The 21,573-nt window shown below is 34.9% G+C and overlaps 1 protein-coding gene across 9 annotated transcripts in view; it reads right to left on the bottom strand.

Moving 5' to 3' along the window:
• Nucleotides 1–21,573, bottom strand: part of NPAS3 (neuronal PAS domain protein 3) — a 594,777-nt gene that overhangs the window by 285,949 nt on the left and 287,255 nt on the right. For all 9 annotated transcript variants that reach the window (XM_030950330.1, XM_030950332.1, XM_030950331.1 and 6 more), the window contains one exon: nucleotides 9,530–9,612. In XM_030950330.1, coding sequence (XP_030806190.1) covers nucleotides 9,530–9,612 — 83 coding nt within the window. The remainder of the gene's footprint in view (nucleotides 1–9,529; nucleotides 9,613–21,573) is intronic.

Raw genomic sequence — 21,573 nt, 5'->3', positions numbered from 1 at the left:
GAGATGTCCTTTGTAACAGGGCTGTCTGTGCAACTCCTTTAACCTTTTCAGATTCTGATCTAGCCTTTGTTCCTAGCCCTTTTTAGAATCATGCAATGTATCAAGTTAACCTCTGTTGTAATTTAAACTGGTGTAACACCAGAGCCATATCATGGCATGCAGTGGCATTTACACATGTTTAAAGTGCAAAAGAGCATCCAACAGTGAATAGAGGCCCACAACATTAAAATTTCTAAGAGAGCTTTTTCTGCCTACTTTCAGCTTCAAATACTTATCTTTACCCTGAATCACTTAAACCAGTACAAAATGCACAATTAGATTTCTAAATTTCTAAATAAATTAACATCAAGTATAAGAGTTTGCCCTTTTATGACAAGAGTATGATCTGAGAAGACTGTCAATCTACAAAGTACTTGAGGAGTGATTGCTGATCAAGCATGAACAGATTCCTAGGTAGATTTTACAGAAATCTACAGAAAGAAGCAGAAAGATGAAATAGCATTATTCTCAAATCATAAAGGGAAAGTAGCTACTGGAGATGCCTCATTCCTGGAAAAGCACACTGCAAAGATAATGACATTTTCTTACCAGAGTCCTATGACTCTTTTCACAACATTTCAGCATTTACACTGACTTCCTGCCTTTCAACTGTGTTTGGGTGTGGTGTTTGAATATAATAAACACACATTTCATGTCACCTCAAATTACTGCTTCCAAGCAGATTGTGTGCCTATCTTTCCTCAACACAGCATTGAGTACGCTGATATTCTCCTCTCTTGCTGTTGCTGTTTTGTTTTTTTTTTCAAGATTTTGTTCCTAATTTAATACTCTTTGGTCCTGTCCACTTAGAATTTTATTTTTTCTAGAAAGTCATACTTTCATCAGGATATATACAATCTCTTACATCATAAATCCATTATTGTTCAGTTTATACTAAGGCACTACAGCATCCCATTTCTTACTGGTGTACCTCTGTTTTGGGATCACTAAGTTGAACTCTACAATCATCAGCTATTCTAGAGAAAACATGGCTGCATACTAAATGCTTTTGATTTTGGATAGAGATGTAGATTAAATAAATGCCTTTTCTTCCCCTTTGTTCAGTTTCTGGACTGCATTTTGTTGAGCGCATTTGGTGTTCCCTTTCGTTTTGTACCCAAACTCTCTGGATGCCACTTAATGTCAGGAAGAAAACTCATAAATATAAACTGTACTTGAAAATTAGGAGGTTCAGATTCACAATTTAAGCGCAAAAAGTAGACTCAATACATGTCCTATAGAAATCATTCCCTCATAGAACTTTTATATGATCTACAAACCTTCAGTTCTGACTTGTTCTGTACTTGTTCTGTCTCATTGCATTTATGCACTGCTCTTCACCCATAGAAAGTTTAGCATCACTTTGCTGAGTGGTTTGATCTGCAACCACATTTCCTCTTAATTAATCTATTTAATTCCCACTTTATTTTTGTCTACTGATGCATAACTTAACCTCTACTTCATCCCAAAAATTTTTACTTTCAGACAGCACAGATCTGTGCTCTCCCACAGATCCTTAGTTTTGTCAGCCTTTTCACATTTTCCTCTTTTCGTCTGCCTTTGACACATGCTAACAGATGTCAGTCAGTAGTCTACCCCTTTAACCCAATGCAGACAAGAAGCTGAACAGTCTTCTTCATTCTCAGAAAGTGTACCACTGACATCATCATTAGCAATTGCCCTTCTCAAATTTCCAAGCCAGTAGAAGTCTTTTCTCCTGACACCTTTTACAGCCTGGAAAAATCCTCCATCAGTACTACCATCTGCTGCTTCCTCACCTTTAGTCTTGTGTCACTATTTCTGTGTTGACTAGTGTTATACAGAGAGAACCTCATTATGTAATATTCAGAATGACTGAAAATAGTAAATGAGAAGATAAATCTTCTCCCTAATATTTTATAGCACTCCAACACTTTCCTGTCTCTTTTCCCACTTCTTAAATTTTCTTGTCAGATGGGACTCCCTATAATAATTCAAATATTGGAAGAAATGAGACTTCCACTCAACTATAGCCTAGCCAGTCAGCTTCTTTTTTTGTTGTATTGCCTCTATTTAATTAAAACACTACAAAGTTTTACACAACATTTGTAGGGAAAGAAAAAATTTAGAACTTTGTATATAATTCACTCATGATTATTCATACTGCTCGGCTGATTTTAATACTTAACTAACAATGGGCTTCTGTCGCAGACATCTTTTCGTGAAAATATTTTTCTTTAGGATTTTCCCTTCTGAGAAGCTGAGGCCTCAGAAACAGAATGTAAACAATGGTTATCTGCTGCTGTGGAATGCAACAGGCAGATCCGTGATTGGTCTCATGTAGATATTTTGATTTAGTGACCAGTCACGGCAGAGCTGGCTCTTGCACTCTGTCCGAGCCAGCTGCTTTTGTTATCATTCTTTTCTATTCTTAGCTTAGCCTTCTGAGGAAACCTTTCCTTCTTTTCTTTTTAGTTAGTTATAATGTAATATATAGATATCATAAAATAACAACTCAAGCCTTCTGAACATAGAGTCAACATTCTCACCTCTTCCCTCACCTGACAACCCCAGTGACCACTGTCACAGGCTTCCAAGGCAAAGTATTGGGTACTTTTTTCCCTTCAGGAGAAGGTTCTGTTTCTCCATTACACTGTTAATTGTGTGCAACTCATCCAACTGCACAACTGCAAAAATGTAAATAACTTGCTCTCTTTACTGTTCTCTAATTTGCCTTAAATAGACATTTTCACAAATTTTTCCCAGTCTAAAGTGGTTGCATACTCAACATACATATTTATTATGTATGGAGAACTTTACTCACACATTCTCCAGCAAAATTATTTTTTCAAAAATGAATTGTGTCATTGTCTCAGTATATTCTAATCTAGTTATAATGGATTAACAGCAACATCTTCCAAACATGATTAAATACTGTAGGGAAACTGTTGAGTGAATTCTCTCCAGTTTTTGTATAGAAAGTTTATGATAGAGTACCCTTGTTGCAAAAAGTAGGTCTGTAATTCTAGAAAAATCGTGGCAAGAATGGAGGACAAGACCCATATGGACAGCAGAGAAATGGTATGAAAGTTCCCTTCAAATTTGGTATTTCATTCTACACCTTCTGTGTTTGATAACATTGAATTACAAACTGGATGATAAAACAGCATTAACTTGAGGAGTATGTGAAAACATTTTCCAGATAACAACTTCCAATTTTTCTGGCTGAAGATGGGAAAAAACTTTTATTTTGTAACTACTGAGATATTAACAATCTTTGTTTGCATTCAGTTGATCATTCCTATGACCCTGAGTACTTTTGAGAGTATCACAAACATGGTTCAATCTGTTATTTGCAGTTATTACACAGCTCGAAGAGGTGGATGGGATCAGCCCCTTGAGCACAACTGTGGATGCAGCTTTACTTCACTTTAGGAATGCAGGTGGATGGGGTACTAGCTGCCTGCAAACAGAAGATTGTTAGAGCTCTCCCTTAGAGTGAAGAGACATTAATTTTCCTCTTTCCTGAGAAATTTAAGCTCATCTGACATACTCCAGAAAACAAACCAATGACTCAGCTACTCTGCACGGTACTGGCATCACCTGGAATGATTCACTAGAAGCCACAGAAATTGTATTCACCTGCACATTTACCTCACAATTAATAAAGGCCCCTCTCTGAGGCACAGTACTATACTAAATTGACAAACAGATTATATTTGTACAGTTTCGTGTTAGTCCTATTATTACAGTATTGGATACATTAATAAAATATAGTTAGAAAAAGAATATCAAACTATTAGGACGAGAGGCATTATTCAATTGTTCACAATACTAGCAATTCATTAGGCTTCTTACATCCATAGGATGAGGGTGGTTTGCTAATTTATTGACTTTAAATAAAGAAAAGCTAAAATAATATCAATGGGTTTAGTAGCCCACTGCTTCTCTATAGCATGAAGGTAAAGAGACAATTAAGTCTTCCATGAAGTTCCATCCACCATCAGAGGCTTCCAGTGGAGTGAAAAGCATGTGAACCAAGACTGCCTTTCATGCATGAAAAGTCTGGGACTACTGCATGGGGTAAAGTCAAATTGCAGCATTTGAGCCATTTCTAGCTTCCAAGTAGCTCAAATTCTGCTCCATTCTAGGACGACTTTTCACGATCAAGGCTGTGGTGATACAGAGGTTTCTAGGAAGTAAAACAGGGCTTACAGGCCTTGTGCATATTTCAGATGACTTTGTGGGGTCGTCTTGGACACAACTGGACATCTACTACAGCTATCCTCTGTACATTGTTAACCACTTCATTAAAGCTAAATGGTTTGTAGTTTGTGACTTTTGCCTCAATGAGGAATACAACCTATAGGGTCAGATTGTTTTCGCTGAGGTTGCTTTTCCTCAGATCTTAATGGGAACCTGATTTTTCTTCTCTCATTGAATCTGATACTGCAATTACCTTGCAAAAGAGAAAATACTTCAAAATACTTCACCACAAAATACTTAATGGGAGAGAAAGGTACAGCACAAAGTAAAAAGGAACTGCAAGTCTTGTAAATTTTCCTAGATAACATTCAAAAAGTCTTCCAGCTTCTAGGAAGATAGGTGGGGACCTTTATGGAACAGAGGAGAATTCAGTAATTGTCATCCACTTGTAAATCATGGGTGCACAACAGATCTTGCTATGGGAATAAATGAGATTGGTAGCTGGCTTTTTTCTCTGTCTAGTTCAGTAGTTCAATTCTATCAAATCAAATGTATCAAAATTATCTAATGTGCAGTAAGTTTAGGGATATGGCAGAAATTGACGATGGTCTTCCAATTAGTTTGATTTTGGATTATCTTTTGGTTTTTTGTTTTTGTTTTTGTTTGTGTGTTTTGAAACTCATTGTAAAAATCTACATCATAAGAGTTGTCAATGGTCACATTTTGTGGAACACGTCCACAAAATGAAGAAAAGGATACACTTTTTGTTGCACTGACACTTCAGTATCTGTCCAATATAAGGATTTCTTTACACAAAATGAGGTAGCACAGTATAGATGATCTAAGAAAACTACTGTCCAAGTTACTGTGTATGTAATATATACCTAATGCTATATGAAAGTGTTAGTTTCTTAACAGTTGAATAGGCACTACTGAAGCAAAGAATGCAATTATGAAACTTATCACTCTTGTATGCAGAAACACAAAACGTGTACTGCTCACTATAGTTCAGATACATACTCCTATTATTATTACTTACACCATCTTTCCATCCTAGCCTGACTTTAATGCTACTTCATTGTGATTAATTCCAAATATTTAGTTTTTAAAAAGACACTGATGTTTTTAAAGGAAGAAACATATATTTTCAAAATATTAAATTTTTTTGAAAATAATGTACATTATACTTTTAATTGTTTTACTGTTCAAATTGTAAGGTGTGTTCTTTTTTGTTCAAGAATTTTAAAAGCAACTAATTTAAATATGCAAAATTATCTTGAGTTGTTCATACGTGAACTTAAAAGCCATGCAACACAGGAAAATTAAGTAATTATGCCTCCAAGTTATTTACTGCAATTAAGCTCATTTATCATATGCAAATTAGTGCAAACTGGTCTCATTAGTTACTAAATTACTCAATATGAGCTGAACAATGTAGCACTCCAGTTTGTAATGAAAAATCCCTGTAGAGGCAAGCAGTATCAATTAAGCTAATTTGCATATGCAAATATATTCACTAACTTTCCCTTTTCTCTATATTTAGTTCTACATTTCCTGATCATTCCTGATTATAAGAAGACTATGGGGTTACTGACCCTTTTTCACACCTTCTCAATAGCAATGAAGTTACAGAAAAAAAATCCAGAGATCCTGAAAAATTGATGAAAATCTTGCTAATTTTTACAACCAATTTAAACCAAATTTTTAATAGCAGGTACCAGAAATAATTTTTTTGCTGAATTTAGTTGATAGACAGATATATATACAGAAATATAAAACACAAGATATCTATTCTCAATATAACACCATTTTCAGAAGAAAAAGAATGTACAAGACAAGAAAAACAAAGCCTATAATTTGGCAAATCAAAAATCTTGTCAAAAATTAATTAACATATTGCCATTATCTACTTTTCTACTCCATTACGTTCCACTCTACTATTCATAATTCAGGTGATTTTACTTGAAAAACATTTAAAAGACATTACATTGACATAAAGATTCTGATGTAATTGTGTTTGAGCAGTCATTTTTTGTGGTGTCTTTTTTTCCACCAGCACAGAGTGGATAGCACCTTTGGCTTCAAACCTACCGCTGGGAATCTCTTCAGCATGATATACAGCAATCAGCTGCGGCTTGGAGATTTTTTGACACAGACTCACACAATTTTAGACTGATTCAGGTTAAAAGGGTCATTAAAGATCACCTACTTCCAACCCCCCTGCCATGGACAGGGACACCTTCCACTATCCCAAGTTGCTCAGAGCCCCATCCAATGCGGCCTTGAGCACTGCCAGGGATGGGGCAGCCACAGATTCCCTGGGCAGCCTGTGCCAGAGCCTCACCACTCACCATGAGGATGTGCACATGGGTTGGATTTCATATGTAAGCAAAGATGCCTTACTCAAATGAAGCCCTTTAAAAGTATTAAATTTCCTTTTCTCAGGGTTTTTATCCATTTTTTTAATCTCTGAATTTATGTAAAGGTAACAATACGTTGATTATTTTTGGAGTTGATGAAGTCTGCCATTAACAGAACATATTTAACTGTATGATCCTTGGGCACAAATGCTATCTCAGACCAAAATCAACAACTTTTTAACTTTTATTTTTCTCATGACAGGTAGAGTTTTACTTTTCTATTTTCTGCACTTAACTGCATATGGGAGAAAACCTTTAGTACCTGTATCAATCATCAATTAAGCAGTATTTAAACATTTGATTCCTAAATAATAGAAAAATCATGGATGAAGGCATTCTTCATTCACTGATGACTAGGCATTATATACAAATACATGGATTTAATATGTACGGACATGACTAATGTATATAACATATACCTAGATATGACTGACACTATCTATTTGTAGACTGAATATAAAAATATCACAAGATGTGCCTCCATTTCTGTTTTTGTAACCTCATTTTAAATAAACTATATCCACTTTTTCAAAATCTACTGTATTATGCATATCTGTCTATCAATAAATTTTGAAGTACCAAAATATTAAAAAGATCAGAGAGGTCCTTAATTTCTGAGCTTACACTTAACCAAGTCTTCAAAATACTAATAGCCAAAGGGATTACACCAACTATCAATTCAAATTCTTCAGACAGCAGACTCTGGAACCAAAATTCCCAAAGTGTAATCAAGGTTATTTACTTCACTTGCAAACAATACTTATCATGATACTTATTTGAAAAGAATTTCTGTGAGTAGCAGACTAGCTGAGGACATCTTAGAACTGTATTCCACGACAAAGTCTATCCAATTGTTATTTTAAAAACCATTTTGTCTTCTGGTGATTATATTACTAGCTATTAGACCACAAGGCAGTACTTTGAAGTTCATTCTGATCTGTTTAGAAGTGGTACATTTGAATGCATGACCCATCACCTCCCAAGGGTTGATTGCTCTGCTAAAATAAGACAAAATCTTAACAAATTTTGATAAACCTGTCACCACTATTAATTCATATTGTCTTTTATCCATCATCAAGGGTCTATCTTGCAAATATCAGGGTTGAACTGCCTATTATCAACTGAGAGATTCATGAAGTACTTTGATAAAAGCATCATCTTTGAAAAGACCACACCTTAACAGATATTCAATACAAGGCTAATGGTAATTTTGATTTAAAATCCTCAGTTTTGAGAATACAAGTGCAATACAGGGGTTTTTTAGTAGTAGTATGATGAAGTTATGTCCTGAAAACACCTTAATTCATCACAAATCAATTTTTTAAAAACTAAAAAAAAACGCAAAAAGAAAACCCAAAAATTCCAACAATCCATAAGTGGAATCTAGTTTAAACAAGTATGAAAGTCACTAATTGTTTTAATACACAGTAAGTGAAAGACTCAAATAGTTTTCAAAGTGGCCATCCTAAGTTTTTTTTCATTTTCACCTATAAAAGTCATACTTAATACCTAAAAAGTGTAAATAAATCAGTCTCAATGAGGTTTTATTTATATATGAATTATAAGTAATATTGTAAAAACATACCTTTAGGATATATGATATGTTTACACACTCAACATACTGAGAAATTACATAAACTGAAATATCACAAAACTGCTAGTTCTTCTTTTTTTTTCTGCATGTATGAGACAACATAGCAGTGTTCCTGCCTAATATGCAAACACAGTACTGTACATACTGGTGCAGATCTCTGACACAATAACTACAACAAAAGTATTTGCTTACAGAATGAAAAACTTGACCTAGACCTCTGCCAAGAGTGCACAACTAAGCAAATGATTTCATTCATGATTCTTGTTCCGAAGAGAAATTAATTCTACTAGTTAATTTAATGTTTTCCCAAAATTATCTTTGTTGCTATTCTGCATTTAGTTACTTTATAAAGACATGAAAATTCTGACATTATCTATAGTGCTTTTGAATACCACAGCTGAGTTAGTACAGAGATAGCTCTCAATCATTTCAAATTAAGTGGAATATTTCTCATGATAATATCCTAATTTACCTCTCTCGTACCTCTCAAAAGATAATACACCAGACAATATATTTGCATTGAGAAGCTGTGTACATTGCTAAATAAGAGCAGTTATTCAGTGCCACACTTAGAAAAGACTGTGTGGGTTTTATTTCCATAGGGCTGGATTCGTCTTACTGCAAGGCACATCACATTTTCTTCTTAACTGCTTATACTTCACATTTGATCACTTCAATGTAAGAAAGGCTGTAGTAACCCTGGCAAAATAAATCATGCACAAGGATGTTTCCATCAGGTCATTGTTTTTCAGTTGAGTCTTCCTGGAATATGATGACTTGTGCCATGTGATGAACTTGTTTGACAAATACCAGACCAGTTTTCAGCCCACAGCTAAGGACACTTGAGAGGCATGCTTCTATTCATTTTTTAATCTTTGCAGATTGCTCCAAATTTGTGATATAAAATTGTGACAACTGGGATATCATGGAGAAAAGCAGTGCTCATAAACCAAAGTGGGGAAAACCCCTCAATCCTAAATTGATACATGACATCAGACAAATCACCAGCACAAAATACTAGCTTGTACACACACTCACACAAATACATAAGGGCATTCTGCAAACACCTACTGCACCATTCTAAACAAGAAAATATTGTGATTCAGCTAAAATAACACTTGCCTTGCCTCTCATTAACAGTCTCCCAATTATGGACTTTCAAAATAGAAGAAATATGAGCATAAAAAAAAATCTCATCAATATAAGTGAAGACAAAAATACTATTCAAATTATTGGCAGATATATGACTAGATAGATATTTTGATTTTTCTTGGAAAAGCCATTTTTTTACCTGTAATATATGACTTCCCAAATGTGATTCAAATACTTCAATGGCAAGGGCACTGGGACTTCTCCTGCGCTGGGCACCTATAACTGAATAAAAAACAGTTATGTTACAAGGTCTGCACATTTAGTTCTCATGCATCCTCACCACTGACATTAACCCCTTAAATGTTTTGCATCTTAATACACTGGTGTTAATTTAATTTTGCCTTCTACATAGCATATAAATTTGGTAATTTAATATGTAATTTAAGACTCAAATTTGTAGGATAAAAAAGGAGTTTTTTAAAAACCAACCTATTTAAGTGTCCAATGAATCTGAAAATTATTTGTTTGTTCAGATATATCTCAAATCCCTGTAGGCTTATGGTAATGAAAGCATGCAGAATTTAGTGAAAAATACTATTGAAAAAGAGGCTGCGCATATTGTAAATGTTTTGAAATGTGGGATAAGAATTAAATATTATTTATGAATTACGAAGTTTATTCCACTAAACATCTGAGAGGTTTATCTGAACATGTTATTATTTGAAACTGAAATGAAATAAACACAACATTAAAAAGCCCAACATTTATAAATACATCTAGTATTCAAATCAAAGTTCTCCTCAGTGTAGAGAAGTATTTTAGTATCCCAGATATCCATGTTAGTTGCTGGAATAGGTACTTGAAACTTCAGTGTCTAAATAATATAGTTTAAAAGTACAAAGTGACTAATGGGTAGTTGTGCTTCGAAGACAGCAGTGAATACAAAAAAGGCTGAGAAATCACAAAACTACTATTCTGTTAAACTCTGTACGCCAGGAACGCAAAGCCAGAAATTAAGTCTGTATATAACCAAATGTAGCCATCTACTGTAAGCTGAGGCTTCTTAGGCCTGGGCTACCTTTCCCACACGAACAGAGAAAGCCAGAGCACAGAAAAGATGGCACAGGGCTGCAGGAAACTCCCTTTCCTGTCTTAGTGACAAAATCAGGCATAACCACAGCAGACAGAAGAGGCAAAGTTCATTCTGCACCCCTCTAAGGTGTGTACAAAAGCATTTACATCCCAAGACCCTGATGAGAGACTAATGCCTCTGAAACCATCATAGCACTAGTCCATCTTTACGTATTGCTGTCTTTACAGTGCATGATAAGAAAAATGAAATATCAAGGATCTGCTAAAATAAGCAGAATGAATGACTGCCATTACTGAACAGGCCAATTTAACATGAACAGAAACAAAACACAGAGCAACAATTTCTAAGTCTTCTATGATACTGGCTGCCAAACATGATATCAGTAGGAAAAGACAAATGCCAAGTAATGATAGTCATATTGACCTGAAAATGTAATATCATTTTTTATTGATGTTTCATGTAATTTCCTTGCAGGAAATTCTAAGCTATTTATACTGAGCAAACAGGTGGCTTCATAGCTAATAGATTCAGGCAATAGCTCATAATTACAAATGGAGACTGCTGTAGAGCTGGTATTTCTAAGTCCTCCTCTTTTCTCATATTCAAGGACATAGACACTACCACCTTGAAAGAAAACTCTTCAAGACTGTATTTCTTAGAAAAACTTTATCTTAAGTTGAGGGACTAAACAAAATATACAGTACTGTAAAGATTTTTAGTATTCTGATCATGATTGCTGTCTGCATGATGCTTTGTACAGTTATTTAATTTATAATCTATCAGAAACAAAAAAGGTATTTAATTTATAATCTATCAGAAACAAAAAAAAAAAAAAAACAAATTCAGTTTTGACTTGCTAGACATTGCTTCATAGCAGTCTCTATAAGAGCATTGTAAAAACCAAAAAACCACTCAACCTGCAAACCTGCAACCCCTCCCTGAACTCCTTTGTCCTTCCATTCTTCCAGCTAGACTCTCATGTTTTCCACACATTGGTTGAACACACCACCATTTGGAATTTACCTTTCAATTAATTTTCTGTTTCCTGCCCATATCCTTATGTTACCATTTTAAAGTGTATCCATCACATACTGAATCCAATTCTATGATGTCAATTGCAGGGTTTTAGTATTTAAGTATCATAATTTGAATGATGTGCCTGAAGTCAGTGCAGCCCTCTTTAAAACAGTATCTTGAACTTTAAATGACACTTACAGGTAAGTCATCAGTCCTTCACAATTGGGACCCTCAGTTCTATACCTCAAATGAAATCACTTTAAGGTCAGTGAGTTAAATAGAAAATAAGAGAGGGTCAGATCTTAGCTTTAAAATTTGTCAGTTAAATCCTGCATTGATGATTGCATGCCTGTGGCTAGTATATACGTAGACAAATATCTTGTAGTACTTTCATGCCATTCAGTTCACTGACATTTTTATAGCACTAGAACTCTTGCATTTATGTGTCTTGCTCTTAGCCAGGTGATGTGGGGTTCTCATGACAGTTCCTAATTTTACGACCATGACAATAAGTTACACAGAAAACAATTATGTTTCTGGTAGCCATGCTGCAACCCTTTTAAAATAAATTAATAAATGTTAAATATGTACCTTATTTCATGCACTTCCATCACTATCATTCTTCATGTTTTGAAGAATGAGACAAGAATATTGAGACAAATATCGAACAAGGAAAACTTAAATTATTTAATCAGCTGGATTTATTGTCTTATTATTTTACTTACTTGAGCTTTCAAATTTTCTTGATATCTACTTGCAGCAGATGAAATATGCTATTTTGGGTAGATAAGTGCATACCACATTGATACCTTTCAGAAACATGGCAATCTCACAGTCCAGTCACAGCACAAAATCTCTTATTTCTATTGAATGAATTGTTGGCATGCCAATACGCGAAAGGAAGACATAGACTGAAATGTTTGGATTAAAAAGCAGGCTCAATGTTATTTTATTCTAAAATTTCAAAACATAAACTATAAATACTAAGCTGGTTTCCATCACACAAGCCACAGCTAGTTATCTAAATCTCTCACCCTGTAGATGGAACCATCAGCAGCCACAGCTCAGCCACTCACAGAAAACTTGAAAAGCAAGAGATTTAAGATTTATTTCAAAAAATCTATAAATCAAAGTAGCTCAGTGACCTTCACAGACCTAAAGGTGTGGATGAGCATTTTTTTTTTAAATGTGGATTCCTTTTTTAAATGCAGACTCTTTACAGAAACAAAATACTGAAGCCATGAAATACATTTCTTCTTCTGAGTTACAGGAAGCAGGGGAAATTAGGATGTGGAGAAGGCTGAAGGACGTGTACCAAACTCCAGAAGGAGTCACAATGGAAACAAGTTCCAAACCCAGGTTAAATTCTTCCAAGCTTCTCTTATTTTAGCAGTATGAACAAACATCTCTGAATAGACTTTTTCACACATAGTCATATTTTGTATTGCCTACATTTAGTTGACAACATTTAATGCCTGAATGCACAAATTAATCAAAAAGTTGGTTGAAACAATATTTGTACTAAACACTGACTTCTAATAGTGAAAAGAAGATAGAAAGATTGCTTTTATGTGTGTACTTTGTAGTGCTGAAGCAGAAGAATCTATCTATGAAAATGTTTTACTTTCCATGGCATTGGACTATGACCTTTACTATCCAAACTGACATGTCTATTCCTGGCATGAGATTATTCCATAAAAGAAAAAAATTCTAACTATTCACTAGTTCCTCTTTAAAATTCCTCCCTCAATGACTAATCTGGCTATGCATGAGGTGAAGGAAGAGCCACCTCCCTTTCAGAGTGTCTTGGGGGCAGTCTAAGCATGCTTAATGCAACACCAAGAGCATTTGCAATTGTGCTACAAAAAGTGGGAAACCATGGAAAAGAAAAAGGAGACTGCCTAACGAAGATTTCTGTGCATCCTGAAAAGGAAGGATTTCCTCTTGAACACAGCCTAAGATGTGGGAGTACAGACCAAAGACTGATGTTTACTATGCATTTCTACTGGTGAAGACAGAGTTCTAATAAAGCACAAGCAGTATTCTTTGATCACTAGGAATGGAAGAACAGCACATGAGCACAATTATCAGCGTCCCCTAAAAAACTCCTGTGAGACTTTGTGTGACATCCCTCAACATAAACTACTTTTGTGGAAAGTTTTGGAAAATTCGAACAAAGAGTTTTAAAATTCTGTTGCTTTAATAATAGTTTAAAAACTAAACTGAACTTAAAAATTCTTTTCCCTTAACCTTTATTTACTCCTAAAAGCTTTTTCTCAATTAGCCTCAAACTCCCTATATTTTTTTTAATTTTGTTGATTTTTCTAAGAAGAACTTTTTGTACACTTGGAAGCAGACGTGTACTTAGGGCCACTGCACTGCAACCTTTAAGGCAATCTGCTGTCTGAAGAATTATGAAAAAACAGAGGTCATTTTGAAGAGCTCTAATTATGACTGCCACTAAAGTCAGACTTTAATTAGCAAAGACTGAACGGATCTACATAAATATGAATGTATAAACACCCCACCAAAAAAAAGAAAATTACTACCTTTATTCACAAAATATGTAGCCATATCAGGCTAATTGCACAGCAGCTACACATAGGGTTGGCTAATATTTTTCCCCATAGGTATCAACAACATACATGATAGTGTCAGATGAGAGAGCATAGGAAGCAGAGTGGCCTGATGACTGTATGTGCAAAACAGCATGAGTGTGGCTATAATCTTTTAAATATTCTTTCCCAGAATATAACTTTTTTTGTTGTTGTTTTAGAGTAGAAAGAAAGATCTATTGAAATAACAATACAATTTCTAACATATTTTCCTTTGCATAGAGTAGATTCTAGATGAAAATGTATCTTTTGTGATTTCTATGAACAACTCCAAATGTTCATGAAAGAAAATGGAGGTGAATTTGGCAATCAAAGTGGTCTGGAAGAGGTGCAATGTCATCTTGAAATATTGGGGCTTTCGGATGAGACATACTAAGTAATTAGAAAATTTTTAAAAGCTGTGTTTTAGAAAAGACAGAGACGCTGACTACAGGGCTAAGCTGAACAACAGAGAATTCAATCTCAGGGAAGGATGAAGTGCAATCAACATTACACTCCAGTATTTCTGCATGCTAGCATTCACAGAAACTTTTTTTTTTTTAATACTTCATGTTTAATACCTTTAGATGAATATTTTTTCCCATTGATTGTTTCTTGCTATCCCATTTAAGATTGATTGTAAGTTTTGAAAGAAATCTCCAGTAAGAAAGAACCCCTCCGCCTTGAAGTTGAGGACATCTGGTATACAAGATGTGTATTCAAATCCTGATCTAAAGTGAGATAAGAGCTGAACAGCATGATATAAGCAGAAGTGTTACCCTCTGATTTGGAAAAGGTATCCAAAGAAATTAAATTACGTCAGCAGTTACCTCACTGTAAGCCATCATATGATCCAAAATTTAGGTCTCTTATCCACCTTCACAGATGGGAAGAAGAAATAAATCTTAGATGGAGCTGCAACATAGGTGGAAAGGTATTTTATCTTGGTTTAGTAAAGCTATGGGAATCATTAATACTGTGCCATTACCAAAGAAGTATCACAGCAATAAAGTATCCGAACAAATTTGTTGCAAAGGACTACATGAAAGATGTATAATGCAATATATGATAATCAACTTGCAAAGCTAACAATACCACTTCAAATCTATATTTTTGTGTACAAGAATGCCTCAGATTCTAGATATCCATCTTCTGGTCACTGGTAAAGAGCATGAATTCATTACTGGGTAATCCATGGCTGAGAAAGTAAACCTACACTTTCCATGGAATAGCCTACTAGTTGTCAAGAATGTACTGGTTAATTAATGAAAGTATTATGCAACACAATTACAGGTGTGCTTTATTATTTTCAGTAGTTCATCTCTGAAAAAGCTCCAGAAATTAAAATAATTTTTAGCAAAACTTGCTTTTCAAATTCAAGCTGCTTAACACTTTTAAACTTCTTTTTAATCGCTTTTTTAGTTTCAATAACTTAAATTGATCAAATTGAAATGTTGTCAAAAAGCAGAAGTTATTATATTAATTGAATATTAATTGTTAATTGAACTGGAATCATTGGATTTGAAGACATAATATGTCTTTCCCTTGAGAAATATTCAAAAATAATGGAAAAAAGAAGCAAGATAAGTGACTGTCATAGTGTAAGTTTTTGTCTGTTTTAGGAGCCTGTTCCTTTTCCAATTACCTTCATTTGGTTTATAGGTCTGCTCCTTCCCACAGGATTTGTTCTTTAAGGGGTGGGGGTAGGGTGGTTGGGAGGAGTAGATAAAGTTTCTTAAGTCTTTAATATCTCTTTTTTCTCCCTCTTTTCTGAACTTCTTAAAATTAGAAACCCCAATAATGAAATAAGTATATTTTGTGTTCTCTCCTTGATAACTAGCACTGTTTCTTAATTAGCATATGTACATTAAGGAGTTTACTTCAGCGATTTTTTTTTTCTGTTCACTGTAAAGGATGAAATCTTTGCTGTGCAAGAATTTCCAGTCATCTAAGCAAAGAGAGTTCTCCATCTGTGGCTGGGGGCGAGAGCACTGGCCTTTCTCCCACACTGTAGTAGTTACTATAGGAACTATTGTGCCTCCTTCAAAAGGGCTACAGACAGGGTGATTAAAATTCTTCATGGGAGAACCCCCACTCTTCTCCTTGACAATGAAATTCTTCAGGGAGAGGGCTAAGCCTCCAGTTCAAGAATGGCAGCACCTGAGGGAGTGATGTGGCAGACGGAATCACCCCTGCTTTAAATTGAAGCACAGGGCAAAAAATACAAGGGCACATACTCCCACATTCATTTTATCCCCCTCCCATAAAATTCAGGAACATTGGGAAGAACTAGTAAGAAACAGAGAAGGAATTAAAAACTTCATACACTCTTCAACATGTTGAGGACAATGCAGAAAGTAAAAACACTTTCAATTCAAATAAATAGCAGGTAAAGAAAAATAATTAAAGTGAGATAAAGGTTTCCCAGGAAATCCATCTGCTGTAAATAGATCAGGAAAAAGTCTACAGAAGTATGGAAGAGAAAGAGATAAAGTAGAGACAGATGGGTAAGGCAAGGGAGAGGGACACACAAAGGTGGGGTGAATCAAGGGCTTAAAAACCTAGGAATTTATTAGTCCTTTAGATAAATGTCCACTCTGAGAGATTTGGCTCCACCAGCAGAAAAAAATGCATAAACATTACAATTGCATGAAGAAATGAGTGATGAGTCTGGATTACTTATTCAGATATCACAGTAAGACCCTTACTGGAATAATAGTTCTATTGTCTTATTTTTAAACTAGTATCAAAATTCCTCTGAAAAGAAAACGCTGCTACCCCTTTACAGCACCAGTGCTACAGAGATGGCTAGTGTCACTGGTTCTGTTCTCAGGAGGAGGACAGGGTATTAACATCAAGTCAGAACAGTGTTATATAGTGTCAGACTATACTTGCTGGTAAAACTAAGAGGCCTACATCTGTTGTCTTGCTTTTTTTTTTTCCAGTCTGATCCCAAAGGTTCATGTTATGACATTTGTAACATCTGCTACAATTGCGGAGGTAAGTCAGGCACAACCTTATTACTTCCAATCTAACGCTCCATCCATCCACAGGGCTTTCATATGCCACTAGTATGTCAAGGCGACCAAAAAGCTGTTCTATCTACATGAAGCAAGGTGTAATATATTTCTGAAAGTCAAGAAGAAATCCTGCTTTGTTATGTCTCCCCTTCTTTTGTTGTCTTAAATATTGGCAATGTTATTTCAGAATATTCTGTGAACAAAACAGTGAGCTGCTCCTACTTAGAGCCAATACAATTGCCTTTTTATGCCTTAGACAGTGGTGTGTTGAAATTGGCAAGCTGTAATTCACATCCTTCCCTGTTTTCACTAACACTGAAACATATCCAAATTTCCCTACCAGACCCTTCTATACTGAGGTCTGCTTTCTTACACATCCCCCTTTTTCTGCCATACTTCTCCCATGATTTGATGGGATGCATAATTTTAATGACAAATTTAACTTTTTTCAGTGCTCAGTGGTAAAATGCAACTCCTGATAGACAAAAAATATTTATTTCACCTGTGGTAACAAAAAAGTAAATGAATAAGGAAAACAATATGATGCTTTATAACTAGCATTCTTTCTATTAGCTTCTATCTAGTTCTTTCTATGAACTTTTATTCTATCTATGAACCTCTATTGTTATACCCACAGTATTTGAAGATTCTAATATTCCACTGTTACTGGGCGAGGGTACTGTATGCTGTGAGGACTCTGCTATCCCTGCCAAGTATCTGCACAGGAAGACAACCATTTGCTACATGGCTAAAATCACCCACTAAAGAAATTCCTTGAGAAATACATATAGCCTCCTCTGACAGCAAGTGGATCATAATTTTAGAAACAAACAGCTTTAGATGTTAGTGAACTAGGTAATATGTTCCACACTCAGTATCATACACTAAAAATAAGACAGATTTCACATTTGATAGAAGTCATTTAAATTCATTACAGGGGCTGCAGAACACTACATGGTAGCAAGTGAGAAAGAAAACCCAGTGCCTGATGACATAAGCCATTGTGGGTCTTGATCACCTGCACTTCTGCCATACTCACTTTTTTCTGTTTTACAGGCTAAGTAAAAGACCCCCATACACATACCCACCTAAGAAAAACACTGAAAAAAGCCCAGATCTCCTTATGTTGAATAAACACCAAAATTTGAAAGTATAGAGAATATTGCTCTTGGCAAATGTAGGAGCCACATCCACTGCTGGAATATAAAATCCAGCTATGATATAACCAGACAATTACTGACTAATGCATCATTATTCTACCAGACTAAGTGACATACTGAAATGAATCCAACTGCTTAAAGTTGTTTCTCATTCTAAGGTGACTTTAGAGCTTTACTACTTCTATAGACTTGGCTTTATGACTGACACATGTAGGTGCTGGATTTGCTTGTAGATTTTTTTTTCCTTTTTGTGATGTAGTCAGAAAAGATTTAATGAAGATTCGTAAATGAAATGAGACTGCATACAAGTCTGAAATCAATCTACAATTTCAGGGAAGAAATCTTTATCAGCTGCCAAAACTGAACCGTGTAATTAACTGAGGATTCTGGTAAGAACCAACTGTGCCACTAGTCAATTATTTTTACTTGTCTTCCAGCTGTGGCTTCTGTCTGTTCATAAGAGAGACTGTAAGAAAATGCAACTATAGAGAATTTGGTGATTTCAAAAAATAACTGAAAAAGTTTAAGGAGATTACCAAGACCATCTGTAGTAGAACCAGAACAAGTTTTTAAAATCTATTGCAAAAAGTTCTCAATTTCTCACTAGAAATTTTCATCAAGAATTCTTATCAGAACTAAAATAGCATTTCAAAATTGCTGAGGATTGAAAAATGGCCATGCATACGCTGCAATGGAAATCCCCAAGTCCTAATGAAGCAGACCTCAGAGGAAGTAGAATGGGACTTTAGAATACTGGTTAAGGCATGACAACTGCGAGATGGAACTGCTTCTTTTCAAAAGCACTGCTGCTTGTTAAAAAAAAAAAAAAAAAAAAAAAAGTTGATCCAAAGGCCCTGTGGGAAAGATTTCCCAGCACTTCCAGCACTTTGGATTGTATTCTTAATACTTATACATACAAGTGCACTACTACTTGTAATAATCTGTTTCAGCAGTTTTTAAGGAAACAATCTCTTGGAAATCCCAATGACTAGTAAGAAGAATAGTTAAATCTTTACTAGAAATATGATGCGGTCTTTAAGTCTTTGCTAAGGTTAAAAAAAATCATGCAGCTCATGATGAATGAGCTTGGAATCAATTAGAAATAGGTTAACATCTTAACATTATTATCAGCTCCAGCACAACGTGTTTCCCCCTTCATTTTCTGAATGATATTTTTAAATAGTCATGTGAGGAAAGTCCAGTTTCCTTTGCCTTTGAAGAGTGCCTAACAGGGAAACATAAGAGATGTTTAATCAGAAGACAGAATAGTAATGGAAGTGAGAGCTTAGTAGCGAGAAAACAGGAAGCAAATTCTACAGCCAAGGAGACGTGTATAGACACAGCATTCACTTCATCAGAGTTGCATTCATTAGCACCAGGAATTAATTTAGCTCAAGATTCTTTTTGCAGTGAGGGAAAACATTTATTTGATTATATCATAGCTAAGATTCACACTTGTTACCTGAAAAAGTCATGCCTGTCTGGCTATAAGAGAAAAAGCAAGGCTTTCAGCATTTAAAATGTATCTTGAGCATGTTAAACATAAAAGTTCAGGGTGTTATTGTAGCCAGATATTTGAGTATTCTTTAGCAAATGAACTTAAAGGCATCAGAATTCATTCCTCACACAGTACTTGAATTAGACATGGACACAGATGGTTACCTTGACTTTGGGAGCAAAGTTTTGTTTTGCAAGATAACACTGTCTTTAAACCAGCTCTTTTGCACTTTCTATTAGCGCTGATAAACATTTTTTTCTTTTTTCTTAAGAATTTTACAATTATACTGATAATGTATTACATTTGGCTAGTTCAAGAATTACTTTTTATTATACATAACCAAACCTAATATAATACAAGTATGCATTTGCTATAATGATAAAAATTTTCTTGATACAATAATTCAACAATCTGTGAGCTGAGATTTTGCTGAAATAATGTCCTTTAAATGCTGCTTGTATTTTACTGCTTTTCAAAATCACCTTTTAATTCTTAAACATACTTCTTGTGCTTAATCCCTCTGAAGAACTAGATTTACACAGCCATGTATTTTGTAAATCAAGCTCATTAATTTAATGGACAAAATTATTTTTCTTGAAGTATGATAAGATACTTAAAACTAAAATACAGAGTTGAATGAAGACTGCTCAAACTCAACACAGAACACACTTCTTTTTCAGTCACCCAAAACCTTTATACATCCTGCAGAAAAACTATTGAGTAATGCCTGATAATGTTTAGCTACTTTTCTTGTTTCTTTCAGCAACCTCCTGAAAGGCAGTTTGGAACCCAACATTTTTTGTTACGAATATGATAGCTTAAGGGTGTTTTCAATTATCTTAAATTGCCTGCTGTAAATCAAACATCACCTTATTTTATTAATAATACCTGCAAATCTGAGGAATTTGCTTTTAGAAAAAAGATTCCACTCAACAATGTTGTAGTAGGACAAGTCAGAAATGCAGCAAGTTTTCTGTGCATACTAACAAACAAGTCTTTCAGCGCACAGGCTTTGCCTTACAAATGCAGTATTATTGCAAGGTATATTCTACTTCTACAAATAAGATGGAGAAAAAAAACCATTGAGTATAACTGCCCCAAATTTTTCAAAAGTATGACTGAAAAAATCTGTTTCAAAGTTTTCTGAGAATAATTCTGTCATAATATTGAGTCTATCTTCTACAGGAGAGGAGGGATCTGAGGAATGAAGAGGCACCTACATGGCTGGAAGAGGAAAAGAGACTGCTACAACAGCTCATGGACAAAGGGCTTTTGACGAGAAAGGCTTATTTTGGTGAATGATGGCTTCAGAAAAAAAGTTATGACTAAAAGGAAAAGTGAATGGCAGAAATAGATTGAATATCAAAACACTTGTAATAAAGGAAATAATATTTTGAAGAATATGAACTGAAACTAGGAATTAGGGATAATCAAAACATAATTTTAAAGCTGTATCTTGTTTATGTTCACCAATTAGTTGACACTTACTAAGCTCACTTGATTATCTCTAACCAGAGCTAACCAGGCAAGAGGGACTCAACAGCTCTGGTTACATACAAAACACCGGTGTTGCTAATCCATTTGTTTTGTGAGGTCCAAATATTCTTTTGACCTACCAGCACATAATACTTTGAGCTGAGCTAAGGGTATGTCTTTACAGTGAAATGAAGGCAAATTTACTAGCTGTAAATGGATTAATGTGGCCAGTGATAAGGTCTAGCTGTGCTAAAAAGGCATGAAACTTTCCCAAGAAGGAATATAAAGTAACTTTTTCATCTCTGTTTTACCACAGCTGGGTGGCTTCCAGTCTCTAAATTAGCATGTTCTGCTGTGTAAACATATTGTGTCTAAAGAAGGTTTT

This window comes from Camarhynchus parvulus, chromosome 5 (assembly GCF_901933205.1).
Source record: "Camarhynchus parvulus chromosome 5, STF_HiC, whole genome shotgun sequence".
Classification (NCBI taxonomy): domain Eukaryota; kingdom Metazoa; phylum Chordata; class Aves; order Passeriformes; family Thraupidae; genus Camarhynchus; species Camarhynchus parvulus.
Note: the sequence above shows the minus strand (reverse complement) of the source record. Positions and strands in the feature narration are given on the sequence as shown.